At 45.4% G+C, this 16,570-nt stretch overlaps 1 protein-coding gene across 2 annotated transcripts in view; it reads left to right on the top strand.

Moving 5' to 3' along the window:
* The window catches only part of GSPT1 (G1 to S phase transition 1), a 960,922-nt gene that overhangs the window by 348,235 nt on the left and 596,117 nt on the right, over positions 1-16,570 (top strand). For both annotated transcript variants that reach the window (XM_044089181.1, XM_044089179.1), the window contains one exon: positions 11,348-11,381. In XM_044089181.1, coding sequence (XP_043945116.1) covers positions 11,348-11,381 — 34 coding nt within the window. The remainder of the gene's footprint in view (positions 1-11,347; positions 11,382-16,570) is intronic.

The following is a 16,570-nucleotide window of genomic DNA, read 5'->3' as shown; positions in this document are numbered from 1 at the left end:
TGAAAAAGGGTCTCCATGTCATGCAAGGCTACAGATATTGTATACCTGCTCAGGTATCCTTTCAACAGGTCCTAGCATACTTCTCCCAGAAAATACTGTCCTCTTGTGTGTTAAGGTCCTTACTTCTGCTATCTCTGCATACCTGCCTATGTCCGCTGCAATTTGTGCTCAGCACCCCATGAAACCATTCTTAAAGGGAGTGTTATACCTCAGACCACCCAGCAAGGGAATCCGCACACTTCTGGGATCTGAATTCTGTGCTTGAGAAACTTGCATTATAACCCCCTTTCAACCAGCAGATTCAGCAGCTATCAAATTATTTACATGGAAGACATCCCAGCTGCAAGCACTCACCTCACCTCAGAGAAGTGCATTTGAGTTACAAACCCTGATGTGCAAGGAGCCATTCTTATTTTTTCATAGGGACCAAGTTACCTTGAGAACCAATGTTTGCATCCCCAGGCTGGTTATCAGAGGTTTCTTTAAAGTAGGCATTCATTCTCCCTGTGTTCTTCCCAAACCCTCAAAACAAAGGAGAAAGACTATTCCATTCTCTGGATGTCTACAGACAGTATGATTTTTACCTCCACAGAACGTGTTTTCCAGACAGGTCGGACCAGCTTTTAGTGGCCTTTGGAAGACTAGTAGGCAAGCAAACTATCTTGAAATGGATTGTGAACAGTATCGCTTTGCCATTCATAGTATGGTATGCAGCTCCCTAGCAGGGTAGGGCAGAATTCACTTGAGCAAAACCATCTCCACAGCATTTATGAAAGGAGATCCCACAAAAACCATATTAGAAACAGCCCACTGGTCCTCTGTGCACACATTCACCAAGCACTACAATCTTAGAGCCATTTCTATGGCTAGAGAATGGTTTGTCTCTGCCATCCTGCAGAGCCTGCATTCCCGGGAGGGGGGTGGGGGGCTCTTCCCAATAAGAAGCTTTGGGAATTTTCCCAAGACTCTGTACTGACCATGATGAACACAGTACATGTGTGTAGATGATACTGACCAAGATGAACACAGTACATGTGTGTAGATGATACTGACCATGATGAACACAGTACATGTGTGTAGATGATACTGAGCAGGATGAACACAGTACATGTGTGTAGATGATGCGGACTTTGATGAACACAGTAGATGTGTGTAGATGATACTGACCATGATGAACACAGTACGTGTGTAGATGATACTGACCATGATGAACACAGTAGGTGTGTAGATGATACTGACCATGATGAACACAGTACGTGTGTAGATAGTGACCATGATGAACACAGTATATGTGTGTAGATGATAGTGATCATGATGAACACAGTACATGTGTGTAGATGATACTGACCATGATGAACACAGTACATGTGTGTAGATGATACTGACCATGATGAACACAGTACATGTGTGTAGATGATACTGACCATGATGAACACAGTGCATGTGTGTAGATGATGCGGACCATGATGAACACAGTACATGTGTGTAGATGATGCGGACCATGATGAACACAGTATATGTGTGTAGATGATACTGACCATGATGAACACAGCATGTGTGTAGATGATACTGACCATGATGAACACAGTACGTGTGTAGATGATAGTGACCATGATGAACAACAGTACATGTGTGTAGATGACTTGTCAGAATTGTTGATCAAGTAGATCAGTGCTGCAGTACTCTTTCCACTCTCCTTCCCTCTTCTTGTCTCTTCTCTGCCCTAGGATTGGGATAGGGTGCCCCTTTTCCAGTCATCCTCACTCCCATTCCCTCCCCTATTTGTTTATTCCATGTTTCTACATGTTATTAGGGATAGATAGGTTGGTCATGCTGCATCTGAGGGTCAGCGGACGCCTAAGAATTCTTGACAAGAAAAACCTGAAGATTGCACTGGCTAATGTACCTCTGATACCCCCAACATGATGACAAACTGATGTTCAGACCAGCTGCGGACCTCTGCATGACATGAAGTCCCAAAGCTCAGTACTGTAATGTTTATCTATTCGAACATCTGCAATTATGGTAAGTTATCTACACAACTGTATTTTATAGCTGTCTGTCCAGCAGTAAAATCGGTGTCTTTCTACTGAAGTCGGCTGTAATTTAGAGGAAAGCACATGATTTAGTGCAGGGGTTCCCAAAGTGTGCATTGTGGCGCCCTAGGGAGCTGCGGTTTCCTCAAAGGGGCACTGCGAGCTAAGTGTGGCACCCCTTATTTCCTGGCACTTTTATTTTTTAAAAAATTAAATCCCGGCTTTTTGAGCTGACATCGTCACGCACATGATGACGTCAGCTCCGTAAGATGATAGTCAGCCTGACGGAATCGAGCTCGCATCCGTTTCCGGCTGCTCAACATTCCATATGTTTAGCTAGGAACAAGTGAATATATGCTCCGTGGTGGTGGCACCTGCATCGTCTCACCTGCCTTAAACCGCAACCAAATGGGAAAGATTCCTGTTCAGCTTTTTTTGTTAATGACTTGGTATACGAGTTTTACATTTGTACCACTTCACGACTTGGCATACGAGTTTTACATTTGTACCACTTCAGCCCTACAAGGTATTCCTAATTTTCTAGTTCATTATTCATAGGATTGCGGCTTGGGTCGAAAAGCAAAGCAAACATGAGTGTCTTTATAGTGCTCTGTGCTCTACAAACAAGTCTCGAAAGGTATGCTCAGATACTTGAGCTAACTCTATGCCCCAAGTACTTTGCGAATAATATTTTATTTGATGTAGCTAACATATTCTTTTGTTCTTTATTCATACATCAGAGGTCTCTCCTTGATTTCTTTTTGATTAGTTTTTAAAGCAGCTAAGACCGATGTTTGATTTGCCTGTGGAATCGGTTTATTTGAATAATGTATAGTTTGTAAGTTACCGATAAAGATTCGCTTAGACATAACGGTAAAGTGTGCTATGGTTCTTAGTTATGTTGTCTCAAAATCCTGTTCTTAGAGCTATGCTTTTTTACTTTTAATCTTTGTAGACTTTGTAAACTATGTCCAAAGCTTAGGATGTCCTTCATGGATGCATCTGCAGTCATAACAACTGGGTTGTCCTGTCGTCAGGCAGCCCTTCAGTCGGCCGGATTCCAAAGTCCGGGTCCGGCTTCGGCTGATGTCGCACTTCACCCGACGTCATCTCTGTTGGTCCTCGGGTATAAAGGCATCAGCCGACGCCATTTTCCCCAGTCTTTCTTGCCGCGTGGCGCCCGAAGCAGAAGCTGTTCGCAAGTGCCGGTCGGTCGGATCCAGAGATTACTTCTACCGAATACTACTTCGAAGACTTCTAAAGCTAAGTACCCCGTTGGGGACTCTTTCTTGCCTCAGCCGATGTCAGAAAAAGTTAATAATTGTTTAACCTGTGGGAAACAAATACCTCATAAAGATTTCCACTCTTACTGTCTGCCTTGTTTAGGCCCAGCCCACGACGTAGCAGCCTGTTCGCCTGTGCTTCTTTCAACCGGCACGCTTAGGCGTCGGTCGGAGTTTGCTGCACAGTTTTTCGATTCTGATTTTGCGTACATTATGCCGTCGAGTCCTCCGACTACGCATTCTGCCAAAAGCGCAAAGAAAAGACCGACACTCAGTCAGCGGTTTCGGCCGAAACCATGGTTAAGCAAACCATGAGTGTCTCGGTTTCGGCGAAACCGAAAACTGATCAAAATACAGCTGAATCTACCTCTACAACTGAGGTCCCTGCTAACACTCTCGAATCGGCCTCAGAAATTTTACCCACTACGGTGCTTACCACTGACTTATCAGACACCATTCCCTTGGATGTCTCTACCCCAGCACGTGGTGCTGCTAGGCCTCCAGCAGCCATGTCCATTAAGGCCTTCGCCAGGGCTAAAGCAGCCAAGACTACTAAAACAGTGCCTGTTAAACCCCCCTCAACCAGGCCCTCTTCCAGTTCTCAAATGCTTACTTTGGCAGAAGATTTAATTTCATTAATTAGAGGATCTCAATCTCACCCAGACAGGGCCTCTCAGCCCCAGAGAAGAGACCTAGGGCAGAGCCCCATGAGCCAGTGTCCTCTGATGATTCTGCTGATGAATCAGACATAACTGACCAGCCAGAGGCTCCTTTCTCCAATTTTGAAGATTCTGATGCTGAAGAATCCATTCCAGCTGCTTCCCCACCAGAAGAATTCTCCTTTGGGAAACCTTGCATGCCATGCGAGAACAGTTCCAATGGCAGCAACAGGATTTTTCAGACTCCAGAAAAGACTTAGGACCTTTTGCACCTTCCACAGCACAGGCCCTTAGCTATACCTCCTGTTCTCTCTGTGGTGGATGATGCTTTCAATGATGTCTGCTCCGCTCCAGATTCTTTACCCCAGCCCCTGCCAAACCAGACAGATTTTACAGGGTGCCAGATACTCATCACCACCTTTACAAGGCCCCTCTTGCAGACCCGAAACTATTTCCCAGGGTCCCAAGGCAGTAGCAGCGACCATAGCTAAAAACACTGTTCCTTCTGAAAGGGAAGTAAGGTCATTAGACAGATGGGGTAAAAGGGTTTACACTTCAGCCACTCTCTCAGCTAGAGCTTTAAACTGTCAGTTTCACATGATACAATACCAAGAGTTTATGCTTGATCAGTTAACTAAAAAGCTAACCACTGATGAATCTCTTGATAAGAAATATGTATTAGAAATGGTAAATAACATACAGCAAGTTAGTAACCACTCTTTAAAATGTGGCTATGATGCACTGGAGGCTTCATTTAGATCAGCCATGACTGGCACTGTAATTAGAAGGCATGCATGGCTAAAGGAGCAAGCTTTACCGGATCATGTTAAATCTAAATTACTAGATGCTCCTATGGATAAAACAAGTTTGTTTGGTACACCTGCCCAGCAGGTTATGAAGAAAATGGAAGAAAAGGCAAAATCAGTCCAGACAGTTAAAGATTTCTTGCAGGTTCAACCCCAAGGTTTAGCAGGAACTGGCCTGCCAAAAATTGGTCCTTTCCTGACTCCACAAGACCTCAAAGGGGCAGGAATAGGCGTTCCAGAGGCAGAAACCAATCCAGAGGAGGTGCCTACAGAGGGCGACAGTGGCAAGGTAACAACAGAGGCACAGACTCAACACCTGCCACTACATCAACACAGCCACAGTGACTTAATCCTAAACCCGCCTACCAGGGAACAAATAGCAGCTCCTCTAGGCGGAAAGCTAACCTTATTTTCAAAAACTGGCACCACATAACAAAGGACAAGTGGATTTCACGAACCATAGATCAAGGTTACGGTTCCACTTCCACACTTTACCAGACAAAAGAGGAATGCCAAATCTACCTCCAAATCAAAAGACAGAGGCTCTACAACAGATAATGGAGTTAGCAAATATGAGAGCTGTGGAGAAAGTGCCAACAGCAGAGCAAGGAAAGGGGTTCTACTCCAGACTATTCCTAGTTCCAAGAAAGGAAAAAAGTTGGAGACCAATTCTAGACCTGTCCACCCTGAATACTTACATCATTGTCCCAAAATTCAAAATGCTGACCCTACAGCAACTTCTTCCCATGCTGGGCAAGGAGTGTTGGCTGGTAACTCTAGATCTCAAGGAGGCATACCTGCACGTCCCCATTCGACCAATCTGCAGAAGATACCTCAGATTTCTTGCAGGATCAGAGCACTATCAATTCTCAGCATTGCCCTTTGGCTTATCTACTGCGCCCAGAGTATTCACAAAATGCCTGGCATCAGTAATCGCCCATTGCAGACTACAGGAATTCAAATTTATCCATACCTGGACGACTGCCTGATACAAGGAGACAACAAAAGCAAGCTGACAACAGATTTACAAAGGGTCATTTACTTGCTTCAAGCACTGGGATACACAGTCAATTTACAAAGTCAAGACTGATACCATCCCAGACAAGGACTTTCCTGGGAGCGGAATTGGACACAGTAAGACAAATGGCATTCCTAACTACAGAAAAACAAAAAGAACTCCCTCTTTACTTCTTGGCACTAACAAAACTGAACAAGTTAACAGCAAGAAAGGTACTGCAGGCCTTGGGTTTCATGGCATCATGCATAATCTTGGTTCCATTTGCCAGACTACATATGAGAAAACTACAGTGGTACCTAAAGAATTTATGGTCCCGACACAGACACAGCCTAGAAACGGAAATCCCACTAATACCATGCTTAAAACAGGAGTTCCTATGGTGGGCTCAGGCATGCCAGTCAAACCCAGGCCTGCCCTTTCGCAAGGGTCAAGCAAGCCAGACCATCACAACAGATGCTTCAGACCTAGGATGGGGGCATATGCTGGACAAATGCGTACAAGGATTGTGGACACAGGACCAACTTCACCTGCACATAAACCTAAAAGAAATGCTGGCAGTAAAACTGGCAATCCAAAAGTTCAGACCATTTCTCAAGGAGGACCACTTGATGATAAGGACAGACAACACCACAGTCATGTGGTACATCAACAAACAGGGAGGCACTCATTCTTACCCCCTATGCAGAATGACTTTGGAGCTGTGGACCCTGGCACTCAGCTACAACATCCAGTTACAGGCAATATTTGTGCCAGGAAAAGAAAACTCTCTAGCAGATATGTTAAGCAGGATCACATCGGATGCCCACGAATGGCAGCTGCACCCGGATATCTTCAAGACCATCTCGAAGAAATGGTGAATGCCTCAGATAGATCTATTCGCATCACCTTTCAATCACCAGCTCAAAAAATTCTGCACAAGGACATTCCACCCACTAGCATGGAAAGTGGACTCGCTCTCCTTCAGCTGGAAAGGCCTAACAGCATATGCATTCCCACCTCTTCCCTTGATACACAAAGTACTACTAAAAATCAAGGAGGAACGTCCAAGGATAATCCTGATAGCTCCAAACTGGCCAAGACAGCATTGGTACCCACTGCTGAGGAGCATGTCTCGAACAATATGTGGCCAATACCCTGATGCCTTTGATGCTAACTCAGAACAACTTCAGCACCATGCATCCAAACCTAAAACGCTGCAACTGACTGCATGGAACATCACATAGCAGCTGCTAATACAGAACTTTCACAAAGAGTTAAAGACATTATTCTTGAAGCACGCAGGCCTTCAACTAGAAGGAATTATGCTGGGAAATGGAAAAGGTTTGTCATTTGGAGTTCTGAAAGAGGAAAAGATGTATCAAACATAGATATGCCTAACATTCTGGAGTATCTGGCGAACTACTTCATTCAGGCCTGTCCTACTCCTCCATCAAGATTCATGCATCAGCTATTTCAGCAGAATACAGCTTTGATCCACCTGTTTTCACACCCTTTGCTCAGGCAGTTCCTCAGAGGAATCAAGAATGTAAAACCTCCAAGGAAACCACCATTGCCAGCTTGGGACTTGAACTTTGTGCTAGAAAAATTGACACTATCACCTTTTGAACCAGCAGCAACAGCAGACCTTCAACACCTGTCATGGAAAACTGCTTTCCTACTGGCAATTACTTCAGCAAGGAGGGTTTCAGAACTACAGGCCTTAATGGCAGTGCAACCCTTTCTAATCTTCCACCAAGATAGAGTGTCCATGAGGACTAATCCTACATTTATGCCTAAGGTGGTATCCAGAGTGTCTTTAAACCAAGCAATCCACCTACCTACCTTCTTTCCCAACCCACAAAACAGAGGGAAAGAATACTGCATACCTTGGATGTACATAGACAGCTACGGTACTACTTGGACAGAACAAAAATAGCAGAAAGACTGACCAACTTTTCGTAGCCTATGCAACAGGAAGGGAAGGAAAAGCTATTTCCAAACAGACAATCTCCAAATGGATAGGAAATTGCATACGATTCTGTTACTCCTTCCATGGAAAACCAATTCCACAGAACATAAGACCTCATTCTACAAGGGCAACAGCCACTACCACAGCCTTCTTACGAGGAGTGGCTACCAAAGACATTATTGAGGCGGCTACTTGGACCTCCGTGCATACATTTGCCAAGCATTATAATTTACCTCTATATTCCAGATCCCAAGCAGGGTTTGCCACTGCTGTTCTGCAAGGGATCCTAAACACACCATAATCTACTTTTATCCTCCTCCCTAGTTGGCTATGGTATTCTACCCAGTTGTTATGACTGCAGATGCATCCATGAAGGACATAGTACAGTTTTGTACCTACCATAAATGTAGATGTCCGAATTGGATAGCATCTGCAGTCAGGATTACCCTCCTCCTTCCCTCTGTGGTACTCCTAGGGTGTTTACCCTTCTAATAGCTAGCTAGTGGGGATTTCTTTCATGGTGTATTTGTTTGTATTTATGTACATACATGCTTATTTTGTGTTTACCTCTATCTTTTGGAAACATTGGCATCTATCCAAAATTTTAGCCTTCTATAGGGCTTCTGGCATCTGGGGCAAGAAACACTGAAGAAAATGGCGTCGGCTGATGCTTTTATACCCGAAGACCAACAGAGATGACGTCGGGTGAAGTGCGACATCAGCCGAAGCCGGACCCGGACTTTGGAATCCGGCCGACTGAAGGGCTGCCTGACGACAGGACAACCCAGTTGTTATGACTGCAGATGCTATCCAATTCGGACATCTACATTTATGGTAGGTACAAAACTGTACTTTTTATTTCTTTCTGCTGTAGGACTTTTATTGGTCAGTACTCTGCATCATTCTGGAGCTCACAGAAAAGGAGATATTAGGGCACGTTTTTGTATGGCAGTTTTTGCAGAGGGTTAGAACTGTGAGCTGTAGTTCTTGTGGTTCAGGGTTTGTATTCCTCATTTGCTTATGAACTTGAGCAAGTCACTCAGCCAGGTGGTGTTCCTGGAGTTGCACCTGAAAAAAGGGACTGTCTCCGGTGGGCCTACCTAGTTAAGAGTGGTGGTAATTATTATCATTAGGAGTACTAGTAGTATTACTTGTTTATTAATATTTTTTATTATTATTATTATTATTATTATTATGCTTAGAAGTAGTAGTATTACTTCTAAGCATAATAAAGATGTGTAGCAGGTAAGGGTGATAAAGGATAGTGAGGGAAACGTACTCACAAGCGAAATCTTGGAAAGTCGGGACGCCTGAGGAGTGGAGAAAGTGTTTTGGTACCTATTTTTAAGAATAGTGGTGATGTGCAGAGCTGTAGTAACTACAGCGGGATAAAACTGATCAGTCACAGCTGAAGTTATGGGAAAGAATAGTGGAAGCTAGATTAAGAAGGGAGGTGATGATTAGTGATCAGCACTATGGTTTCATGTCAGGGAAAAAGCACTACAGATGTGATGTTTGCTCTGAGAGTGTTGATGGAGAAATATATGTTGCATTATGTCTTTGTGGACTTGGAGTAAGCATATGCTAGGGTGCCTAAGGAGGAGTTGTGGTATTGTATGAGGAAGTCGGGAGTGGCAGAGAAGTATGTAAGAGTGGTACAGGATATGTACGAGGGTAGTGTGACAAGTGGTGAGGTCTGCAGTGGGAGTGACAGATGCGTTTAAAGTGAAGGTGGGATTACATCAAGGATCAGCTCTGAGCCCTTTCTTATTTTCAGTGGTGATGGACAGGTTGACAGACTAGATCAGACAGGAGGCCCCCATGGACTATGATGTTTGCAGATGACGTTGTGATCTGTAGTGAGAGTAGGGACCAGGTGGAGGAGACCCTAGAGAGGTGGAGATGTGCTCTAGAGAGTAGAGGAATGAAGGTCAGCAGGACTAAGACAGAATATGTATGTGAGAATGAGAGGTAGGATAGAGGAATGGTGAGGATGTAGGGAGTAGAGTTGGCGAAGGTGGATGAGTTTAAGTACTTGGGCTCAGCAGTTCAGAGTAATGGTGAGTACGGGCAGGGTGGAGAAGAGTGTCAGGAGTGATTTGTGACAGATGGGTACCAATAAGAGTGAAAGGGAAGGTCTACAAGAGGGTAGTGAGACTAGCTATCTTGTATGGGTTGGAGACTGTGGCATTGAAAAAGGCAGGAGTCGGACAGAGTTAAAGACGTTAAGATTTGCATTGGATGTGACGAGGATGGACAGGATTAGAAATCAGTATATTAGAGGGTCAGCTCAGGTTGGACTGTTTGGACACAAGTCAGAGAGGTGAGATTGCATTGGTTTGGACATGTGCTGAAGAGGTATGCTGGGTTATATTGGGAAAAGTATGCTAAGGATGGAGCTGCCAGGTAAGAGGAAAAGCGGAAGGCCTAAGATGAGGTTTATGGATGTGGTGAGAGAGGACAATGCAGGTGGTTGGTGTGACAGAGCAATATGCAGAGGACAGGAAGAAATGGAAACAGATGATCCACTGTGACGACCCCTAACGGGAGCAGTCGAAAGAGAAGTAGTATTACCTGGTCATCATTATTTATTATTATTATTTTTGGGAGAAATAGTATTACCTGTTTATTATTAGGAAGAGCAGTAGTATTGCCTGGTTGTCATTATTTGTTATTATTTTTAGGAGTAGTAGTATTGTTGTTTGGCTCACCGTAATCAGGTCTCAGGACTGCATTTCCACAAACCCATAGGGATGTCTACGTACTGAAATGGTTAGGCCTGGGGCTGACAAGCCATCAAGTGATACCTTGTGTGGGTACTGTGATTCAGCTATACAGATCCTTTGAACAGTCATTTTCTGTTTATAGTGAGTATTCATGCACAACTGGATTTCTCTTTGTCCTTAAAATGGGCAGTTCCTGTAATACATCATACATTTTTTCTTTTTTTTTTCCTCTCCAGCTGGTTTGGAAAGTTGATCTGGAGTGAAATGCAAAGACTTTTTCCAATTTTGTAAAGCAAATTTTAGCCTCTGTCTTTTTGCCAGGGTGAAAAGTTGAGTTAATGTGCAAGGGGTGTTGCTTTCTGCTAAAGCATGACTGGGTAAGGTGATGCTTTCACAGTGTGCTCTTTAGGAATGACAGTTTGCAAAAATGATGGCTATGAGTTGTCAGCATAGACCCTGTTAAACTGGCTTCTTTCTCAGTGCAGCACACACAAGACTTGGTGGTAAACTTCACCTTATTGTTACTTTGTAGACTCAAGCCTAGGTGATGGATGTCATTTGATTTATTTGCTTTTCGACATTCTTCTGATCCCTTTTGTTTAAATAGACTCGAACAGTTTTGTGACCTCACAATTGGTTTTAGAAGTTGGAGCATAGCCCCCCCCCCCCAAAAAAAAGGTGTTAGAAGTCTGTTTACTTGAACATGCTTAACACAAAAAGAGATGTACTAAAAAGTGATTAAATTAGTCGTAGCCAGGGGAGTATGTGGGGTACATAGAATGTGATATAGAAGGGGGGTCTGAAACTGCTTGCATTTAACAAACAGAATAAAATGCAGTGTTAAAGTGATTTTCATTTTGCTGTTTTTCAGATGCTGGAAAGTCTACAATCGGAGGACAGATAATGTAAGTATGAGCGTGATGACATTGTGATTACTGCCCAGTAGGTTATTCATGTTGGTTTTGTATTACGAGGCTTCAACTTGCAGGGCTGCAGACGGCAGTGTTCGTAAGTGAAACAATATGCTCATTTAACACTGATGAAAATGTCATCACCACTGATTATTTTCAGTCTGATTTTTCTACCAATTCAGGCAGTGACAAACTCCAGAACCGTACATCTGGTGTCAGACGTGAAGTATGTTGAATTGACCGGTAGTACAGAACACGTTGCTGTTGCTATTTCCAGTATTGTTACAGCCCTGTAAATCCAGTGAGAGCTCAGGCAGCTAGACAAACATATCAGCTGTATTGGAAATGCAATTGTGACATTGTAAAGGTTACGTGTTTAAACTAGAGGAGAATATCCCCCTTGTACACACACACCATATCTTTAGTGGTAGAATATCAGCTGTGTTTGAGCTTTGATCATGTCTTTGTCTATTCAGAGAGTTGCAGTTCTTCAGATTCTTTTTTTCTGATCTTTTACTCAGGTGAGGCCAGGCTGTTATTGAAGCAGTGGGGACAGAGTTCATTTTCTGTGTAGTTTCATCAAGTGATAGCACTTGTGTTAGAGAAAGATCATGCCGATGTGGTGGACTTGGTGTTTCCGTTTCATATTTATATTAAGTATGCTGATGTGCCCAGTAAATAATTAGCACTTTATTTTCATTTATAAACTTAATGGCTTTTGGTTAATTTAACTGTGAAAAGAAGTTTATAGTTAGTTTTCTTGTTCTTTAGTCTTTTCGGTTTTAACGTCCCCTTTCCTTTGGAATTGTAAATTATTTTACACACACAATGTCTTTTTAATGCTGTAGTACATTGAAGCCAAGTGTCACAGTTAGTTGCACTTCCATCTGCACATACACAGTGCTTACTAGTGCTTTGTGATGTAAAATATTGAACTACAGCTGCAGTGCAACTCTTTACACAGCAAACTTTGTTGTAGTCAAACACCTGCCTATCGGGTCAGACTGCCAGAGCTTCACACTTGACCAGGGTAGTGTTGGTTCCGTCCTTACCCTGAGAATGTTTAGATAAGGAAGAGTATTTTATCTGATGACGTCCGATGTTAAGTTGTCAATCTCGCCTTCATTCTTGCTGGATGGGTTCGGAGCCGATCCTCGGCTCCGACTCTGCACTTGCTAAGCTCGAGAGTCACTTTTACCAGCTCGAGGCAGCCCCATATCCCATGATGTAAGGCGGTAATTACCCAGATCTCGTTTGCCACTTCGCTAATGAGGTCATCCTTTTTACCAGCTCCTGGTAAGTGATTTTTTCTTGCTATTTGTAAGGTTTTAGGTGTCTCAAAACTCTATTTTTAGTCTTTATAACCCTTCCGTGAACTTTATTCACTTGGCTCCATATCCATTTCCCCTTAGTTCACTTAGTCATAATTTTCAGTGTTTCGGGCCTTGGGCCTTTCCCACCCTCACAGTTCCTGTCAGGATTTCTCTCAGGTGTGTGTGTGTTGTATCACTGTTATAATAATAACTAATTTATTAGTTATTAATAATATTTTTAGTTGTTAGTGTCTTTGTTTGGTCTGATGTGTGTGTGTGTGTTTGTGTTTTAGGACTGAGACATGTCCAAAGATACTAGGGTCTCAGGTTTCAAGAAGTGTGACTCGTGCTGTCAGAAGATGTCTCTGACAGACGGTCACATTTCTTGTATTTATTGCCTGGGACCCCTACACCTGCAGGACTCCTGTGCTATATGTCATTCTTTCAGCCAGAGAGTTCTGCAGGAACGTAGGAATAAGTTGATCCTCTGGGGTCTTCTTAAACCAGAGAGCTCCCCGGCTAAGGTCGGCTCCGGGAAGCCCTCCAAGCCTCCCAAGACCCAGGCTTCAGTGTCCAAGTCTGTGGTCTTGGTTCCGACTCCGCCGGAGTCGACATCGGCTCTGTCCGGAGCCGATCTTTCTTTGTTGGAAGCTTCAGTACCGGTGCCGGTCGGCACCGATACCCTGGCTTCGACACCCTAGCGTCGAAGCATGTCTCAGCTCCGGCTGGAGCCGAGATATCTTTGCCTCCTCTCGGAGCCGACAAGTTGTCGGCTCCGCCTGGAGCCGAACGTTCTTCGGCTCCGATGGCTCCGTCCAAGAAGAGGTCTAGATCTCCTTCTTTGGAATCTATACACTTGGCTCCAGCCTCTCCCTTGCTTTCGGAGCGGAGCCATCGGAGCCGATCATCGAGGTCTTCCAGGCTCTCAGACCATGACTTAGAGAGAGTGGTGAGTAGGCTATTAAAATCACAGGCACTAGCCCAGATGCTCCATAGTCCGTCTCATCAGACGTCAGCTATTCTACACCCCCCTGAGATTCCTCCATCGACTCTCCTACAGAGTTCGGAGCCGGAGATTATTGGTACCGTGATTGTTGCTGCTTCGGAGCCGATACCACACCTTTCGGCTCCGTCGTCTTCGACTCCTATCTCCTCCTTGAGACCTTCCTTGAAGGGATCTGGGCATCTGGCTTCCCTGGTAGGTTCCGAGGGGGCGAGTGGCATCGGACCCTTGTCTGACCCCGTTCTCCCTCTCGGAGCATCGGCCTTGGTGAGCTCGGCCCTGACATCTGCTTTGGAGCCTTCCCTTTCGGTGAGACCAGGGATCCCTGTTTCTTCGGAGCGGGATCTCTCTGCCCTCCCTGGAAGGGGAGCCTTCGAGGTGATGAGTGTGCTAGCCCCAGAGCTTAGGTAGCAAGTCTGTTCCTTTAGCTCCTCCCTCTATGGTGCCTGCAGATGCCTCTTCCCGCTCTCTTGCTCCCGGACCCAGAGATCCATCACCCCAGGTTTCCCCATTGGGAAGGACTTCCTCTTCCGAGGTTTCTCCTGATCCTTCAGGTGAACCCCCGCGTAAGAGGACCTGCAAGAGGAAGCATTTAGACTCCCCTGAGTCTACAACATCAGATACCGATTTAGATGAGTCGGAGGGGTCCCCAAGATCTCCCTCTGAGGATGTCTCCTTTTCAGACATCCTTGAACTCCTGAAACAGAGGGGGAACTGGCCCTCCATTAATCCCTCCGAGGATGAATCGGTATACCTGGAGGCTTTTGTATCTCGAACCTCCACCTCCTGGGTGTCTCCACCTTTCGACCCCCTCATGGAAGTCATAGCTCGAAAGGCGTGGGCATCTCCTGATTCGGTGGAACCAGTCCCCAGGAGACCTTCAAAGTTTTACGGCCCCCGCTGAAAAGCAGTTTCTTACTAAGGGTGTCCCGGTTGATGCCATGGTGGTGGCGGCCGCCACCAAAAAGGAACTTGCAGATCCTTCCGTGCCAGTCCATCCTCCTAGCAAGGAATCTAGGTCCATGGACAGGTATGGCAAGCGGGTGTTTTCCTCCGCGACCTTTGCTATGCGTTCGCTGAATTATTTATGTCACTTCACCAGACTTCAGAGAGACATCCTCAAAGAATTGGGTGAAGTAGTACAGGATCTGTCAGCGGCAGGGGCTCAAGAAAAGATTGCCTCTCAGCTGGGAATCCTTAATTCCATAGCCAACTCCTCCATGCGGCTCATTTCTTATGCAGCCGATGGGGTGAGTAGAGCTGCAGGCACAGGAGTGGCTCTCGGACGTCAGTCCTGGATGCAGCTCTGTAATTTTGCAGACCCCTTTAAGGCGTCCTTCACAAACTTTCCCTTTGATGGGACAACATTGTTTGGCCCTCAAGTGAAGGACACTTTGACCAGGTGTGAGCAAGACGGCAAGACTCTTTCTGCCGTAGGAGTCCGTTTCTCCACCCCTTCTAGACCTTATCCCAAAGGTCAGAAGGGAGGGAAAATGTGGTTCCGAAAATCTCAGGGAGTCACGCCTTCACGTGGTCAATTTACCCCCAGAGGCAGAGGGGTAATAACAATAGCGCCGCCCTAGGGGCAGAGGAGGTCCGCAGAACCAGGGCAGCAGAGAGCCTCTCTCTGACAAGCCCTTCCAGCATCCCTGAGGTGTTGCCCGACTGTCCACGCTTGGAGGCAGTCGGGGAAGATGTCGCTGTACCCAGAAGCCTGGTTTTCCTCTCTCAAGACAAATGGGTACAGTCGATCATATCCGAGGGTTACAAGATTCCTTTTGAGGAAAGCCCTTCCCTCAAAAAGGTTCCCTTCCAGACGTTCCACCCGGTCTAAGGGAAATTGCAAAACTAGAGGTTTCAAAGCTTCTAAAAAAAGGGCCATCCAGCCAGTACCAACAGATCATTTAGGGTCCGGAATCTACTCAAGGTTCTTTTTGGTCCCCAAAAAGATGGGAGACTGGAGACCAATATTAGACCTCAGCAGGCTCAACAAGTCTGTCAAAAAGACAAGATTTCAGATGGTCACACTTCTATCGATTTTGCCCTTTCTGGGCAAAGGCAACTGGATGTGCTCCATAGACCTTCAGGATGCGTACTATCATATAAAAATCCACAGACGCTCCAGAAGTTTTCTCCGCTTTCGGCTGGGGACCAGTCATTTTCAATTCAGAGCTCTGCCCTTTGGTCTCACTACAGCCCCCAGAGTGTTCACCAAATGCATGGCAGTGGTCACGGCTCACCTGAGACGTCAAGGATTACAGGTGTTTCCGTATCTCGACGACTGGCTCCTCTCAGCCACCACCAGGCATCAACTTCTCCAAGCCAGAGATTACACTCTACGTCTCTGCGGTCACTTAGGAATCTCAGTCAACTTCGAAAAGTCTTCCTTATCGCCCTGCCAATCTATTACCTTTATAGGCGCAAATCTAGACACTACTTGGATGTCAGCAAACCTAACAAGTCAGAGAATCCTAGATATCCAAAACCACGTTCGGATCATCCTATCCAGCAAAAGGGTACAAGCCAGGTTGGTCCTGAAAGTGTTGGGCCTCATGGCAGCTGCCATCACACTTCTTCCTCTGGCCCGATGTCCTTCAAGGATGCATCTGCAGTCCTAACAAATGGGTTGTCCTGCCTCAGGCAGCCCTTCGGTCGGCAGATGCATACCTCTCTGACATCTACATTTATGGTAGGTACAAAACTGTACTTTTTTACATGCGTCTCCTACAATGGATGTTGTTCACTCAGTGGTCCTTCCAGCAGCTTCCCATGCGTCACAAGATCCTGGTGACACAAACCTGCAAGAACCACCTATCCTGGTGGACTTCCTCTCCTCTAGTCCATCAGGGCAGACCTTTTGTTCCCTC

Source organism: Protopterus annectens, chromosome 12.part0 (genome assembly GCF_019279795.1).
Source record: "Protopterus annectens isolate FY-2018-M chromosome 12.part0, PAN1.0, whole genome shotgun sequence".
NCBI classification, from domain to species: Eukaryota; Metazoa; Chordata; order Ceratodontiformes; family Protopteridae; genus Protopterus; species Protopterus annectens.
The sequence above is the reverse complement of the archived record's forward strand: the minus strand, read 5'-3'. Positions and strand labels throughout refer to the sequence as shown.